Here is an 18,270-nt window from a genome sequence, read left to right on the forward strand (position 1 = left end):
TGTGACTTTGGCTAGGCACTTAACCTCTCTGTGTCTTAGTTTTCTCATCTGTAAAACAGAGATGATATATTCCAATCCTCTCAGGAATATAAAGAGTGTCAAGTAAAAAAATGTATAGAAAATAATTAATTTGATTTCAATTTTAAGAAAATTATAATTTGGATTTGTTTTCATAAAGATTAGCCTTCCTTCAGATATTCTGAATTGGTATAGAAATAGATCTCTGGCATGGTTATAATTGGCTATCTTCTCAAAATCAGTTTTTAGGGGCTAGAGTTGTAGCTCAGTGGTAGTGTGCTTGCCCAGCATGTGTGAGGCACTGGGTTAGATTCTTGGCACCACATATAAATAAATAAATAAACTGAAGGTCCATTGACAACTAAAAAAAAAACATTCTTAAAAAACCAATAATGGAAAAAAAAAAACAAACCAATAATGGTTTTTAGTTAAGACATGCTAATGTGCCAATCATAACTGGTGGCTGCTGACAAAGTTACAATCTTGTTTGAATACTTCTCCAAATATAAACTGCTTTAAGATAAGCAAGACAAAAAATTTACATAAACGTGAGGTTTATGAACACTGAGAATTTATTAACTTACTCTTTTTTCCTACGACCATGAAAAAAACTGGCCCATTCGAAGCATGTCTTTTTGCTTCCAACCCAAAAAATAGAGGGAATACCAACTATGAGAGCCATCAGGTATTTCATCAGGAAGAGAATCAGGTCTGGACGGCTCATCTGAGTAACCTAAAATAAAGGGAGAGAAAACACCTCAAATATGCAGAACAAACTTTTCTTTAAAGGTCATAGACATTTTAAAATAAGCAACAATAAAACAATTCTACAAATTTGATATTTTCATTTAAGTTTCTGTAGGTAATTTTTTTGTTTTATGGAAAATATACCCTTGAAAATCTGACAATAAACTTACATTCTATGTATTGATCCCTACATCTTTTTTTTCACCAGAGCTTCACATTTAATCCCCATAAACCACTCCATAGTATCGTCACTACGAGACCTATGTTTTTCTTATTGGTTGACATTAAATATCTGCTAAAGAACAAGTTTGCTGCCTGGAGTGGTGGCACATGCCTGCAATCTCAGCTACTCAGAGGCTGAGGAAGATCCCAAGTTTGAGGCCAGCCTCAGGAGCTCTGTTTATTGTGAGATCCTGTCTCAAAATAAAAAAGGGTTGGGGATGTAGCTCAGTGGTAGAATGCCCCCGAGTTCAATCCCCAGTACCACAAAAATGAAAAAAGAAAAAGACAGACTTTGCTAACTTAGAAAATAAACCATGAACAAAAATAGGTTCCAATAATACCTACTTTTTCTTGGCCTATTTTGTAATTAGTAAAGTATCAAACCCCCTTATTTATTAATTCTGTTCATATCTTTAATATACCCTTCCTTCTCCCTACTTATGTGTACTTACGTGCAGGCTGTTTTCAAACTTCCTCTTTAACATATTGAGTTATTAGAAGTACATGTTCTAGTTTCTAGTTGGATGAGGTTTTTTAACTGTTTCATTCTATTGCTTGTTCTGTTTAATTACTGTGGTCAGAGAGTATGTTATGTATGTTTCCCTAAATTTTGGAGACTTTTTGTCATTTAGGACAAAATTTTTTAAAGTATTTCTTTTGTGCTCTAAATTATTGCAGAATCTCTACGTTGGATAAAAATTTTTCTATATGTAGTAGATCAAATTTGTTAGTTGTCTTGTTCAAATCTTTTATATTATTGATGAATTTTCTAACTGTTTGCCTATCAGTTTTATTTTTTTTGCAGTGCTGGGAATCAAATCCATGGCCCAGTGCATGCTAGACAAGGGCTCTACCAAAGAGCTACACCCCCAGTTCCTTCCAGTTTTAGTAGAAATATGCTGAAATCCCTCATGAGACTGTGAACTTGTTGGTTCTATTATTCCTGTTAATTTTCACTTTCAATTCCATGATAGGTGTAAGTTCCAGATTGCTCCAACTTCTCACTTTACTTCTTTTTAAAATTTTTTTTAGTTGTTGATGGTCCTTTATTTTATACATTTATTTGTATGCAGTGCTGAGAATCGAACCCAGTGCCACACACACACACATACACGGCAAGTGCTCTACCACTGAGCCACAACCCCAGCCCCTCACTTTACTTCTTTACTGCTGTTTACCTTAAACTACATTTTTAACATTAATATTGTCACAGCTTTTTTTCTTCCTTGTTTTTACATGTTTTCAAGGACTGCCCCCACCATTTACCAATATATTTCTTTAAATCTGTTTGAGTTAGTTGTGCCTTTTTAAAAGCAGTCTGTATTTTATCCCCACTAAAACTCTTTTACTCCCAGAGTCTGGAACAGTGCCTAGAACATAGTAGGTATTCAATACATCTAATATATTAGTATGTAGTTTTATTAGGGAAAAAATAGTTAAAAATTATTCAGCTTCTCCATCTTTTTTTCTTCATAGGACAGTGCTCCTATCTGTAGTTACTTATCATCCTTATTATTTTCCAGGTATTTCAGAGTTGCTAATTAACTTTGCCCAAAAGTATACTCACTCCTATCTTTGGGTTCCCTTTTCTTCTTCCTAAAAAGATGCCCTAGATGCCCTTTCAAATAGGGTATGTCAGAGATAATTTTAAAGTCTTTATCTGAAAATATATTTTGCCATTAATATTTTCCCCCCTAATCTTGAATGGTGGTTTAATGGAGTGAAGTTATCAACTCAGCATTTTAAAGTTCATTTTAAAGCTCCTGTTGTTAGAAAGAGTCTAATTCATACGCTTCTGGAAATTTATTTTTTTCTCTCTGGTAGCCTTTAAGTTTCTCTTCTATGTTTTTGTTTTATAGTTGCACTGAATGTTTCTCTTTGTATTTGACTTTTATTTATCCTGTTTAGTATTCAAATTGTATCTTTTTTTAATTTATTTTTTTAGTTGTCAATAGACATTTATTTATTTATTTATATGTGGTGCTGAGAATCAAACCCAGTACCTCACATGTGCTACCACTGAGCTATGACCCCAGCCCCAGATTGTACTCTTAATCGAGGACACAAGTTTTCAGTTCTGGAAAATTCTTAGTCATTAGCTCTTTGATTATTGCTTCTTAGTTGTTCTTAAGAGCCTCTTCTGGGACTCCTACTAAATGTAAGTCTCCTACTAAATCAAGTCTCAATCTTAATGTTTCCTAACTGCACAACTATTTTTGAATATTTTCTGTCCCTCTGTATTCTGCATATTGGGTAAACTCTGGAACAATGTCCTACTTCGGTAACTCCTTCAACATGTCTACTTTAGTTTTCATTCTGATTTAATTTCCTTAAGTTTATATTTCGTTTCTAAGATGAGTAGTCAGTTCTTATACTTAGCTGTCTATTCTGATTTCATTTCTCATTTATAATTTCTTCTTTTAAAACAATTTGTCTTTTGAAGAATCTTGAATATACTTATTATTTTTTAAGTTTTTAATAAAATCAGTCTATTATTTCATCTGAGAGTGAATGAATTTTCTGATTGTTGACTTTGTTGAATGCCTTTTTAGGTTTAGCTTTTTCCTTTTTTAAATAATGCTTTGGAATTTTAGTTTGCAGATTTTTTGGGAGGGAGGAGTATCAGGGGTTAAACCCAGGGGGGGTTAAACCCAGGGGTGCCTAAACACTGAGCTACATCCCCAGTCCATTTTATTTTTTGAGACAGGGTCTTACTAAGTTGCTGAGGCTGGCCTGGAACTTCCTATCCTCCTGCCTCAACCTCCCAAGAAACGGGATTACAGGTGTGCCTGGACTAATTTGCAGAAAAGTCTGTTTTATATAAACCATGACCTCGGGAAACTTTCTATACAACCAACCCTCCTTTTAGGAGCAGGGCAGCACAACTTGAAATTCCTACTTTTAACTATTGAGCCTAGCTATGGTCTGCTGACTTCTACGTGACATTTTAGCTTCCCAATACCACGTAGAAACTGAATTCCCAATCACCTCCAGCCATTTCCAGACCTCAAGTCCTGTAGGCCCATGTTTTCATTTCTAGTTGTGATTTTGAGTTTCTATTCTACAAAGTTTATGTTGTCTTCTAGACTACATCAACAATTTTCTTATGTTTTTATCTATTACTGGCACAGAACCAGTTGGCCTGGTTCAAAACACAGAACTTAAATCACAATCATGACCTGAAATTAAGGTATAATTCTTTTATGTTTTTACATAAAAATTATCCAGTAAATACTACTACTTTAAGAATAACACTGAGTTCCATGGAGTGAAGTTTTGATAAGCACTCCCACCACACTGATAGATGAAAATAAAAATTAAAGCCACAAAATAGTTAAGAACTACAATTAAGAAGTAGATGAAAGACACTAAAGCCGGTCACAGATTTGTTGTTAATAAATAAAATGGCTTCGTGTTGGTACACTTTTACCAATACTGCTATATAGCATCAGTTATCAATGACCACCTTATATTCTACAAATATTTCATCTCAATCAGACATGTCATTTTCTTCTTGGCCTCCTCTTCCTGCTGTCTTTCTTCTATCCTTTTCTACCCTATGGCCCTCTTAAAGTCACTCATCTCATCTCTCTCTATTCAATCAATGCTCTCAAGTAATCACTCAGAAGTCATCTAGTCCTGTTTTTAGCTAAGAAATGAATTTGCTTTCAACATAGTTTTGTACTATGAATGCAATTAATAGAGCAGTACTGATAAAATACAAGGTTGTTTTGTCCATATTCAAATATCTCTATTCTGCCTCGTTTATTCTGCAGGGTTATAAAGAATAAGGCTACAGCTAACTAAAGCCAATTCAGTAAGATATGATATCATGCCAGAAACAAATCTAAGAAAGTAGTGTTAAGTACTGGGAACAAAAAGAACAAGAACTAGCCAGAAATATCTAAGAGAATCAACTGAAAAACTAATAGAAATAATCAAAGGGTTCAGTAAGTAAGCTCGACACGTTTAGTGTAAAAAATCGGATGTTTTCTTACATATCATCAAAAACCAGGTAAGAAACATAATAACGAAAACAATTTCCTTTAAAGTATCAACAAAACTATAAGACCCTAGGAATAAACCGAACAAGAAATAAAAAGAAAACAAAATTCTACTAAAGGGCAAAGAGAAAATATAAATGGAGAAATATTTCACATCTACACAAAAATGTCAATTCAATTATCTTCCAAAGTAATCCTACACAATTAATACAATCCCAGAAGATCACTAGGATTTTTCACAGAACTCGGAAAGTTAAGTATAGAGTAAAACGTGGCATTTCAAATATGGAAAAAAGATAGATTGTTTAATACATGATATTGGAAAGGCTGGCAATCCAGTTCACTCAGAAACAAAATAATCTGGATGCCACTTCAACAATAAAAAAACCTAGAGAGAAATAAATAATAAAAGCATGAAAAAAATAGAGCATTTTTATAATGGGATGATGGCTAAAAAGGCTTTTTTAAAAATGTAATATGAAAATAAAAAGTCATAAAAGGAAAACAGCTTTGACTACTAATAATTTAAGCCTTCTACAGAACAAGAAATCATAAGTTGAATTAATAGACTGGTGACTAACTAGGAACATTAACTGTATTATCAATCAATAAAGCAAAATTAAGGAAAAGAAAATGAAGGATTAGTGAAGATAAAAGAAGTAATTACAAGAAAAAAAAAAGAAGCACTAATCAGTAAATCCAATGTTATTACCTAAAAATAAATTGACCATTCTCTAGTCTGATCAAAACAACAAAGAGTAGAAAAAAACCAATAGAATAAAGTAAAGCTATTATAAATTACAAACAAGGTGGCTAGGTACAAAATACAAAGCAAAAATAATTCTAGTATATATATAAATAAAAACCAGTCATGTAAGAAAGAAAAGTCTCCATTCACCATTGTTATAGGCTGAACTATTTCTCCCACTTAAATTCAAATGCTAAAGCCTTAACTGCCCAATGCTAAGGATGGCACTGTGTTAGGAAATAAGACCTTTAAAGAGGTAATGAAAGTTAAAGGAGGTCAATCTCCTGACTAGTGTCTTATATGGAGAGGAAGTTTAGGCACAGTGCATAGATCAAGGATGAGTAGACACACACAGAAGAGACCATGTGAGAATGAGGGGCCTCATCTGCAAGGCAAGGAGAGGGGCTTCACAGGAAACCAACCATGTGGGCACCTTGATTTTGGACTCTAAGTTCCCAAAATTGTGAGAAAATAAATATCTGTTGTTTAAGTTATCCAGCCTGTGGTCTCTTGTCACGGTAGACCTAGCAAATGATTACAACCTAGCGAGAAGAGAGACAAAAACAAAAACATAACAACAAAAACCTAGGAATAAATTTAATAAGAAAAATGAGGGGGCTGGGGATATAGCTCAGTTGGTAGAGTGCTTGCCTCGCATGCACTAGGCCCTGGGTTCAATCCCCAGCACCGCAAAAAAAAAAAAAAGAAAAAAAAAAAAAAAAGAAAAATGAGGAATTTATTTGAAGATGCTTTAAACACACTACCCTTAAAATGGGTCAAAATTGGCTAAAAAGGATCACTATTATCAAAATGTTGATTTCCTTGATTTAGTAATTAAAAAAAAATTGGAGGGTGGGACACCAGGGACTGAACCCAGGGGCACTTAACCACTCAGCTTCATCCCCAAGTCCTTTAATTTTAATTTTTTAAAAAATATTTTGTTTTAGTTGTAGGTGGACATCATACCTTTATTTTTATGTGGTGCTGAGGATTGAACCCAGGGCCTCACACATACTAGGTGAGCACTCTACCACTGAGCCAAGCCCAGCCCCATCCCCAGTCCTTTTTAAAACAATTTTTCTTTTTCTTTTTTTTTTGAGACAGCTAAGTTGCTGAGGCTGGCTTTGAACTTGTGAGCCTCCTGCCTTAGCCTCCTGAGTCACTGGGATCACACAAATGCCACCATGTGTAGCTTAGTAATTAAAATCTAATATACTTTCAATATTCCAATGAAAATACCAACAGAGTTATCTGGGAATTAGAGAATTCTAAAGTTCACATGGAAAAACAAATAAGAAAATCAGGAAACTCCTGAAAAAGAAGAGAAATATATCCTTGAGCTATAATAATTACAATTGTGTAATACTGGGACACAGTTTTTATATTTAATATAAATGATATTCAAACCATTCAGAAAAAAACCCTATTCATTCAATAAATGGATTCTAGGTGGACACCTAGAAATAGAGCTGAAGTTATATTTCACACCTGGATGAATTGCTAGTGATCAAAAATTCAAATGTAAAAAAATTCACAGTGGGAATGGTGGCACACAGCTGTAATCCCAGCTACTTGGAAGGCTAACGCAGGAGGATTATAAATTTGAGGTCAGTGTGGGCAACTTAGCGAGACCTTGTCTCAAAAGAAATAAAGCTGGGGGTGTAGCTCAGTGGTACAGCACATGCCTAGCTTGTGTGAGGTCCCAGTTATGGGTTCCATCCCCAGTTCTGCAAGAGGAAGAGAGAGGGAGGGAAGGAACCATAAAGTTCCAGGTGAAAGCTTTTATACTCTTGGTGCGGGGATACTTTTTAATAATGACACAAAATTAGAAGACATCAAAGTAAAGAAAGAAGTGTGACTACATAAAACCCCACATTTCTGCAATGCCATAACTTTCATAATATGGCCAAAGACAATAAAAAAGTTGGCATGAAATTGCTGCAAATTACATGGCAGATAAAAGCACTGATTTTGTTATAAAAACCTCTTCACTTTAAGTCCACAACATAAAGAAATAGATAAAAGATACAGACAGTTTACAAAAACCAAAATACAAAGAGGTCAGGTTCATGGTTAACTCACATAATGATTTTTTCTTGGGAGGTGGGAGGTGCTAGAAATAACCCCAGGACCCTGTGCATGCTAGGCAAGTACTCTACCAGGCCTTTTTATTATTAACTTTGAGATAGGATCACAATAAATTGGCCAGACTGGCCTGAAACTTGCAATCTTCTTGCCTCAGCTTCCTGAGTTGCTGGGATTACACGTGTGTGCCACGGCAATCAGTCTCAGTTGCCTTTTAAAAGAGTCTGCATGATTGACATCCAAACAGACATGAAGACTAATGGAACAGAATACACAGAGGCAAACCCACATACTTGCAGCCATCTGATACTTGACAAAGGTGCTAAAAATATATTCTGGAGAAAAGACAGCCTTTTAAACAAATGGTGCTGGGAAAATTGCATAGCTACATATAGAAAAATGAAACCAGTTCCCTATTTCTCACTCTGCTCGAAAATCAAATCAAAGTGGATCAAAGACTTAGGAATTACATCAGAAACCACAACTGCTAGAAGTAAACAGTCAACACTCCATCCTACTGGTGCTGACACCGACTTCCTTAACAAGACCCTCAAAGCACAAGAAATAAAACCAAGAATCAATAAGTGGGCCAGAATATACAAAGAACTAAAAAAACTGAACACCAAAACAAACCACCAAATAATCCAATCAATAAATGGATAATATAACTAAACAGAAACTTCTCAAAAGAAACACAAATGGCCAACAAATATATGAAAAAAATGTTCAACATCTCTAGCAAACAGTGAAATGCAAATCAAAACTACATTAAGATTTCATCTCACTCTAGTCAGGATGGCAATTATCGAGAACATAAACAATAATAAATGCTAGTGAGGTTGTGAGGAAAAGGTACACATACATTGCTGGTGGGACTGCAGACTAGTACAACCACTTTGGAAAGCAGTATGCAGATTCCTCAAAAAACTAGAAATGGAACCACCATATGACCCAGCTATCCCATTCCTTGGTATTTATCCAAAAGAAATAAAATCGGCATACTACAGAGATTACAGCCACCTCAATGTTTACAGAAGCACAATTCACAATAGTTAAATTATAGAATCAACCCAAATGCCTGTCAACAGATGAATGGATTAAGGAATTGTGGTAATATACACAATGAAGCCTTCTTTAGCCTTAAAGAAGAATGAAATAATGGTATTTGCTGGTAAATGGATGGAAATGGAGAACATCATGCTAAGTGAAACAAGTCAGATGCAGAACCTCAAAGATTGAATGTTTTCTTTCATATGTAGAAGCCAGAATAAAATAAAGGAAAGGAGGAATGGGGACAAGATACACGGAAGATCAGGAGTGTAGAAGAAGGAGTTTAAAAGGGAGAGAAGAGGGATGGGAAAGGAAGAATTAATTATTTAAAAATCAAGTGCATATTTCACCTTTATGTATAAGGAGAAAGAACCAAACAAAAATAGGTAGATAAGCAAAAGGAAGACCAGTAGAGTAGAGGAAGGAGAATGGGGTTGGGCTGGCAGGGCGGGGGGTGCCCGGGGGAACTGGGAGCTAAAATTGCATTTCATTTATGTATGATTTTGTCAGGATTAACCCAACTATTGTGTATAACTATAACACTCTTTAAAAAAAAAAGTGCATGATGAGGGCTGGGGCTAGAATCGACTGAATGGAAGACAAGATGTTTCTGCACTCAGATACCTGGCATCTCAGCTAGGATGGCTGGAGAAGGGAGCTGGCTGAGGTGATCTCTCAACCTCTCGCTCTCTACTTCCTTGTCTTCAGGCAGCCTTTCCACATAGCTCATGCATGGCTTGGGCTTCCACATATCTGTGACCTCATAGTAGTCTGAATTCTTACTGGAGGCTAACTTCTCTCAGAATGAGTATTTCAGAACTTGGCAAAAACTTCATGGCTTCTTGTGACAGCCTCAGGGTCATGCAAAATCACTTCTGTGGCATTCTACTAATCAAAAGCAAGTCACAGGACCAGCCCAATTCAAAGAAAGAGACTACATAGAGCAAGAGGTATGGTTTACTGGCTGGAGTCTGGAGGTGCCTATCTCTGAGGCGTAGCTACCAAAGGGAAACCAAAATGTTTAGAAAAATATATAGTAAAATGTAAATAATGGTTAAGTTGATGGGGGAGGCTTTTTCTCTTGAGCATGTTTTAAACTTTTAAAACAATTTTAAGACCATTTATCTATTTATAAATATGGTCTCACCATGTTGCCCTGTCTCATCTTGAACTCACAATTCACCTGCCTCAGCCTTCAAAGTAACTGGATCCCAGCATGCCTGGCTTGCATTCTTTAAAATGAGAAGACTATTACATGTAATCAAAATTGACAAAACATTTAATCAGGAAAACTTTTAATGTGTTAATGGAGTACCAAAAGTTTATAAAATACAATGCAAATTTATCTTAGGATAGTACCAATATATATCCTACAAATTAATTGCACCAAGACACTATTAACAATTATATTAATATTTAATCTGCAATACAGATAATATCATAAATATTTAAAGCAAGCTATACAAACAGATAGATGATCAACTTGATAGAAAACGACGAGTTTATAAATGAATCAATACCTAGGACTTTTGTCTGCATCACACACACACACATGCATGCCTGCATTCTCCAATATGCATTCTCTGATATGGCATATTACTTCTTTTTTTCGTGGTACTGGGGATCGAACCCAGGGCCTCATGCATGCTGGGCAAACACTCTACCAAATGAGCTACAGCCGTAGCTTTGGCATATTACTTCTTAAATGAAGACTTTCACATAATATCAAAAAGGGAAAAAAATCAATGTAATATAAAAAAATGGGTTGAGGAGTGAGGGGGATGTGTTGGGGAGTAATAGTAGTCAAATTATATGGTTATATTTTGTACATGTATGTAACAGCAAATCCCATCACTGTGTACAACAATACTGCATCATAATAAAAATGCAGAAAGAGAAAAACAAAAGGGTTGAACCCAGCAAGGTACTTGGAACTATGCTTGATACCTCAAAAATGTATTCCATGACACTCTACTATCCCAAAAGATACTAGCAGGTTATCTGTGACAAGACAGTATGTGGTAAAATTGAATACAAATATTACAATTCACCCCTAGAAGAGATTATACAGTAGTACATTAAAGGTCCAGAGAAGACCTTGAAGAAAAAGGACTGTGGCCTTTGGTGCTTTCTAAGCTGATAGACAAGGAATTGGAACAGGTACATTCCAAGGTTTCTCTTAGTCTACTTAATCTGGACAAACTTTCTAGGATAATGGAGACTAGTTGTTAAATCCAATTTCACTAAAAACATTATTTTCCTTTTCCATGATTTAAAGTCACCATACTAATTAACATGCACATTAACCATGGTCGTCTACATTCTTTTGCTCACAAAAAAGTAGAGTACAGCAAGGGGAAAAAAGCAGACAGTTGAGAAGTATGCTTCAACCCCATTTATGCAAATTTAATGAATAGTCTCAAATAAGCATTGATTAAAGTTGTTTGTAAATGTAGAGTTGACTTACATAAATAATACGAAGAACAAGAAGATGGCCAAGAACTTAAAAATTGAAACCAGTAGAATTACAAACAAAGAAGTACAGAAGAAGGTCTCATGGGGTGTTCTAGAACTAGAAGTATTGTGGATATGACCTGGGTTAAATCATTTTTTGTAAAATAAGTGGTTTGGGGCTGCAGCCGTAGCTCAGTGGCAGAGCACTTGCTTAGCATGTGTGAGGCATTGGGTTTGATTCCACCACCGCATATAAATAAATAAAGGTCCACTGACAACTAAAAAATGCATATATTAAAAAAAAATAAGTGGTTTGACCTTATGACTTTGAGTTGACTGACCATCTGCAGTCTGAATCTCTTCTTAGAGACTTGGTATAAGCTTTTTGTCTTGTAGATGTAGAATCAAAGTCTAGGGAGATGAACCGATTTGCTCAAGGTCACACAGCTAATTAATTAAGTCACTTAGATACTGAGTGCTACTATGTCCTGTACAAGAGAGAGCAGTCAATGAGCCAGAAAATTTCCTGCCCTTGTTGAACTTACACTCCAGGGAGGGCTGAGGATGCAGTGTTGTCAATATGCAAGAAGTAAAGAAAACAGCATTCCAGGTAGCAGTAAGAATTAAGTCATGGTAGGGGACACCACTAGGGGTGCTGTGGTGGGAAGGGGCATGCTATCTCAGATTCTAAGTTGTGGTCAGTTAAGATCTCTCCACCAGGGCTGGGGAGATAGCTCAGCTGGTAGAGTTCTTGCCTCGCAATCACAAGGCCCTGAGTTCGATCCCCAGTACCGCAACAACAACAAAAAAAGATCTCTCCAGCAACATGATATTAAGTAGGAATTTAGAGTATAGTCTGGAGTATGAGTATTCCAAGTAGAAGAAACAGCAGTGGTTATAATCCCGAGGGGGGGGAAAAATCTGTTGTCTTTGAAGAAAAATAAGGTGGCCAGTGCAGTACAAACTGAGCACGGAAGGAAGAGAATGGTATGAGATTAAGTCAGAGAGCAGGAAGGGATTAAATGATATGGCTCTGCAGGCAATAGTAAGAAACATGGATTTTATTCTAAGTCAATGGAGGGTTCTGTTCAAAGGGGCAACAAGATCTCACTAATACCTTTAAAAGGTCATTTTGGTTACCATGTTGAAAATAAACTGTAAAAGAACAAGAATAGAAGCAAGACAAGAGTAAAAGCAAGATGAATCAGAAGGCCATTGTGGAATTACTGAATGGCTTGGACTAAGGAAGGTGAGGAGGTAGAAAGTAGGTGATGGACTGAATATGAGGTATGAGAGAAAAGAGGGATCAAACATAGCTCCACATCTGAGTCTGAACAACTAGTGAATGATACCACTTGCTGAATGGGGAAGAAGTGGGATGAGATGCAGGCAGCAGGTGTAAGGAGAAAAATCAGGAGTTGCATTTTAGACAAATTAGCTTGAAATGCCTTGTAGACTTTTAAATGGAAATATGATGTAGACAGATATTCTAGAGCTCAGAAACAAAACTGCACTATAGTCTAAAACATAGAGGACTGTATAAGATTATCCAGAAAGAAGTGGGCAAGTGGAAGGCAGGCGGGGAATGGACGCGCATGGCTAGGTGAGAAATTCTCCTTTCTATCCTTTAGAGTCTTAAACTGCATAGTACGTCTTTTGTAAATTAACATTGCTCACATAAGAGTAGTGCTTGAATTAAACGGAAGGAGTGCTAAAAGCAAAATCAGAAAGAACAAAAGCAACAACCAAAACTTTCAATTACATGGAAAAGCAAAACCTTTAGTATATAGGAAATTGAAGGCGAACAGGAATGTAGCATGGAACATTTGGTATTATTTGATATAAGGATCTGGTTAAAGTCAAAATTCCAGGGAAGACATGTCAGCACCTGCCAATGGTAAGGATACAGTGAGAAAGCAATGTTCTGTGAACATTCCATGAGCACAGTGTCAGAATGAGAGGGGCCAAGATACTGTGGGGTGGGGGAGCAATGGCCATGCCACTGCTGTAAAGAAAGCAGTCTGAGTGCCTGTCTAGCATGTGAGAGGCTCTGGTTGGACACCCAGCACCACACCTACATCCCAGATACTCAGGAGGGTGAGGCAGGAAGACTGCAAGTTCAAGGTCAGTCTCAGCAACTTGGTGAGATCCTGTCTCAAAATAAAAATAAAAAGGGCTGGGAATGTAGCTCAGAAGTAGAGTGTCCCAGGTTCAGTCCCCTTGTAATTAAAGAAAGAGGAGAATGTATTATATTATCTGGTTATAAATCACACACAGAACACAAAAATACTGAGATAGTTTATAAAACAGGATAAATAGAAACTAATAGCCAAAAAGGCAAAGTCCATTAAATAAAAATATTTGAATAAAGGAAAATATAATTTTCAGTTTTTATTTTATAATGAACTATATGTCTACAGGTTTCAAAGTATTCACAAAATAAATCAGTTCCTTGTATATTAAAATGGACAAATGAGAAACATTATAAAAACATTCTTTTATACATATCCCTGAAAACGTTATATTCCTCCTGATGTCACAAAATACAATCTTAGTAACTGAGAAAACTCACCTGACATATTTCTCTGGTCTATCACCTGGGAAATGAAGAATTCCCAGCAAAGAAGAGACCTCAAAGTCTACCATAAGCTCCATCTCAATTACTGTCCTCCTCCCATAACAGCCCAGCTAGCTATAAACAGACTACAATCACTTTCTTCTGAACAGCTGATCTCCATAACACCACTGATATAACTGCAATATGATTTTATTCAACCATCATATGAAAAACATTGATCCACATTTGCTTTTTCCTATTTAGATCCATAATCCACCAAAGACCCTGGGGCTTACATTCTTTTTTTTTTTTTTTTTTCAGTTTAAGAAAATACAGAGGGGCCGGGGAGATAGCTCAGTTGGTAGAGTGCTTGCCTTGTAAGCACAAGGCCCTGGGTTCGATCCCCAGCACCCCAAAAAAAAAAAAAAAAGAAAAAAAAAAAAAAGAAAAGACAGACTTCTTTTTATTGTCTGGGGTACATTCTTTTTAATTAAACAAAAAAAAACTACTCATGCTAAGGGAGGAAAAAAGCCTAGCATAAAAAGAAAACCACCTAAGGCATTTTCAGGGTTATTTGGTGGCCTAAGTTCAATTCTTGCTTCTAAGACCTTGGCTTTGAATCAGGTTGGCACAAGTTGTTAGCTTCTTTCCTTATCAAGTGGAATCTAGACTTTACTAGTGGAGACACATATTACATTAGGTTTGCTTTTCTTTTTAAAATAAATTCATTACAAAATATTGATATCAAGCCTGTGGTCCTCTAAAACCCACACACAAAAAAAGAACTATTGATCAGACTCATGCAGAGTCCGTCATACAATGGATAAGTGTCAATTCTTGAACCTTTTGATTCCAACTTTTCTGCATTTTTTTGCGTGGTCACTGGGACTGAACCTTGTGCATGTTAGGAAAACGTTCTACCACTGAGCTACATCCCCAGCCCTTTGTATTTTTTATTATGAGACAGGGTCTTGCTAGGTTGCTCAGGTAGGCCTCAAACTCATAATCTTCCTGCCTCAGTCTCCTTAGTACCTGGAACTACAAGGCATGCAGCCATCAGCCTTTACGTTTATTACACTTTGGAAAATCATCTGCTTGTTCTATCAGATATAAAAGCTTATTATAATGTGATAGTAATTAAGACAGTGTAGCACAGAGATAGAGAAACAGACTGTGGAATAGCAAAATGAGTTTCACAGGTGGAACCTGGATAGATGTCAGAGGCAGCATTAAAAGTGGTGAAAGGATGGACTAATCAGTAAGTAGTGTTCACCTGATAGTTACATGTTTTTAAAATTGGCATCTTTCCTTATATCAGATACACAAATAAATTCTACAGATTGAAAACCTTATTCTAAAAGGCAAAATTTTTAAAACTGCTAGAAGAAAACACAGGAGAATGTTTTTATGTCCTTGGGTACATATTTCTTAAATAAGATACTATTTAAATAATTAAAGAAAAAGATGAAAAATAATATATACATTAAAAATGTAAACTTCTGTTTATCAAAGGATACCACTGAAACATGAAAAGCTCAATTAGATGACAGTCTGAAATGAATAAAACAATTATAACAGAATATATTTATATATTTGTGTGAATAGACAACCAATTCTCAGAAGAAATCTGAATAGCTAATAAACATAAGAAAAGAAGTTGACTCTCCCTAGTCATCAAGGAAATGCAAACTAAAGTAGCAATGATGATTGCCAATAAGACTGGCAAAATTAAAATACCAAGTGATGGTAACAACGTGGAACAATAAAAACTTTTTGTACTTTCATATGGGATTCTAAACTGGTACAACCAATCCAGAAACAATTAGCATCATAAAGCCGAATAGTCACACATCTTATAACTCACTAAATTCCAGTTTTAGGTAAAAACTTCAGAGAAATTCACATGGATGTGTAAGAATAGCAGCATTTATACAAGAAACCACCTAAATACTTGTTAAGAACAGAATAAATACATGGGTGTGATACAGTCATGCACCAGAACGCTGAACAACAAGGAAAGCGATGAACACACATCACCACAGGCAGATCCCACAAATGTGAGTGGGAAAGGCAAGCTGCAGAATATACACAGATCTGACACTATAAAGTTTTAAAATAACTTAAACTAATATGTTATTTAGGAAGATGTATGTGAATAAATGAGTAAGTAAATACACAAAAATACCAAATTTTAGATGATAATAGTTTAAACAGGAGATGTGATGATGGAAGGGTATCCAAGGCGTTGTGTCAGTATGTTATTTATTAAGTGGGCAGCAGATCTATTAGCATTCAATGTACTGAATATACACACATATCTATCTGTGCATCAGAAACATTTATAATGCCTTTTAAAAAGAAGAGAGAGAGGTAGGTCAAATCTCTCAAAATTATAACTGTTCCCCTTACGCAAGCAGTGTTTTAAAGTAGCACTAAATAGGGTAAAATAAAGGGCTGGTGATTCCCTACTTCTCTTATATTTATGTATGTCTTTCTTTTCTTCTCTATGCTTATCATCCTTCCATCCTTTGCATAACAATTTATTTGTGACGCTGAAGAATAAGTAAAATAAACTAAAATTTTAATTCCCATATTTTCCTTCAATCACCGGAATGAAATCGATACAAACCCCATTTCAAGTATTTTACAAATAACTGCATTTTCCCCCTAAATACAGACTACTGTCTTAAAAGAATTCTTTCTTATAAATTTAAAAGTAGCTGGTGGCAATGAAAATTGTTAAACAATTTAGATTCTAATTAACTTCACTAATGATCTGTATAACTCAACATCAACCTTTAAATTAAAAAATAAAATTTAAAGAACATATTTTATCCCATTATTCAAGGACACACAACCACCCAAGTGAGAGAGTAGGTAGTAAAGAGATGCAAAATCAGGTTGATGAATAAAATGAAAGGAAATAAGGCAGAGCTTGGTTGATTCAGAAGGAATCTGGTGGGACAGAATCTAAGTGCTCTGAAAAGTAAACACAGAATATTATAATCTTAAAATTTATCATGACATCTGGATCTACTGTAACTGTTATTAATCTTATAGAAAACTCAAATTGGGTACAAAAAGGCTTAAAGTCAAAATTTATTCAAGAACTTAAAGATGAAAACAGGAATAATTCTCTTCTATCATTCTTTTGTTTTGTAGTATAATGAAATAGAAAATTTCTCTTCTTCGAAGTACTGAATTAAGCAAAAGAATCATTTTGAACTTGAATCCAAATTATACCTGGGGTGGGAGTGACAATTGCTCTGATGTCACTTTAAGTCTTATAATGAGAGATAACTAGAAAATGGGAAAATGTACTAAACACATGTACAATAATGGGTACAATCAGTGGGAAACAAATTAAACACTACAGAATTTATGTGCAATCTTGATGTGCATAAAGAATGCTCATCTAATCCTAAGCCAACATGATGAAGATTTGGGCCTAATTTGTCTTCTATTTGGTGCAGGGTCTCCGACGTAATTCCTAAGTCCTTGATCCATTTTGAGTTGTGTTTTGTGCAGGGTGAGAGAGAGAGGTTTAATTTCATTTTACTGCATATGAATTTCCAGTTTCCCCAGCACCATTTGTTGAACACAAGACTCCCAAAGCACAAGAAATCAAAACAAGAATCAGTAAATGGGATGGAGTCAAACTAAAAAGCTTTTTCTCAGCAAAGGATACAATCAATAATGGGAAAAGAGAGCCTACAGAGTGGGAGAAAATCTTTTCCACATGCACTTCAGACAGAGCACTAATCTCCAAATTTATAAAGAACTTACAATACTTTAAACCAAAAATACAAAAACCCAATCAATAAAAGGGCAAAGGAACTGGTCACTTTACAGAAGATATACAGGCAATTAATAAATATATGAAAAAGTGTTCAACATCTCTAGTAGGGCTGGGGATATAACTCAGTTGGTAGAGTGTTTGCTGTGCAAGCACAAGGCCCTGGGTTCAATCCCCAGCACCACAAACAAACAAACAAACAAAAAAACCTCTAGTAATTAGAGAAATGCAAATTAAAACAACTCTAAGATTTCATCTTACTCCAATTAGAAAGGCTATTATCAAGAACACAAACAATAATATAGTTGGCGTGGATGTGGGGGAAAATGCACATTTTTACATTGCTGGTGGAGTTGCATATTGGTGCAGCCACTCTGGAAAGCAGTGTGGTGATTCCTCAGAAAACTTGGAATGGACCCACCTTTTGACCCAATTATTCCACTCCTCAGTTTATACCCAAAGGACTTAAAATTAGCATACTACAGTAATGCAGCCACATCAATGTTTATAGCAGCTCAATTCACAATAGCTAGATTGGAACCAACCTAGATGCCCTTCAACAGATGAATGGATAAAGAAAATGTGGTAT

The 18,270-nt window shown here is 35.6% G+C and overlaps 1 protein-coding gene across 4 annotated transcripts in view; it reads right to left on the bottom strand.

Annotated features, from left to right (window-relative positions):
- Fzd3 (frizzled class receptor 3) overlaps positions 1–18,270 on the bottom strand; it is a 77,174-nt gene that overhangs the window by 15,779 nt on the left and 43,125 nt on the right. For all 4 annotated transcript variants that reach the window (XM_047551200.1, XM_047551201.1, XM_047551202.1 and 1 more), the window contains one exon: positions 603–751. In XM_047551200.1, the coding sequence (XP_047407156.1) occupies positions 603–751 (149 nt within the window). The remainder of the gene's footprint in view (positions 1–602; positions 752–18,270) is intronic.

Source organism: Sciurus carolinensis, chromosome 4 (assembly GCF_902686445.1).
Source record: "Sciurus carolinensis chromosome 4, mSciCar1.2, whole genome shotgun sequence".
In the NCBI taxonomy this organism is placed as follows: Eukaryota; Metazoa; Chordata; class Mammalia; order Rodentia; family Sciuridae; genus Sciurus; species Sciurus carolinensis.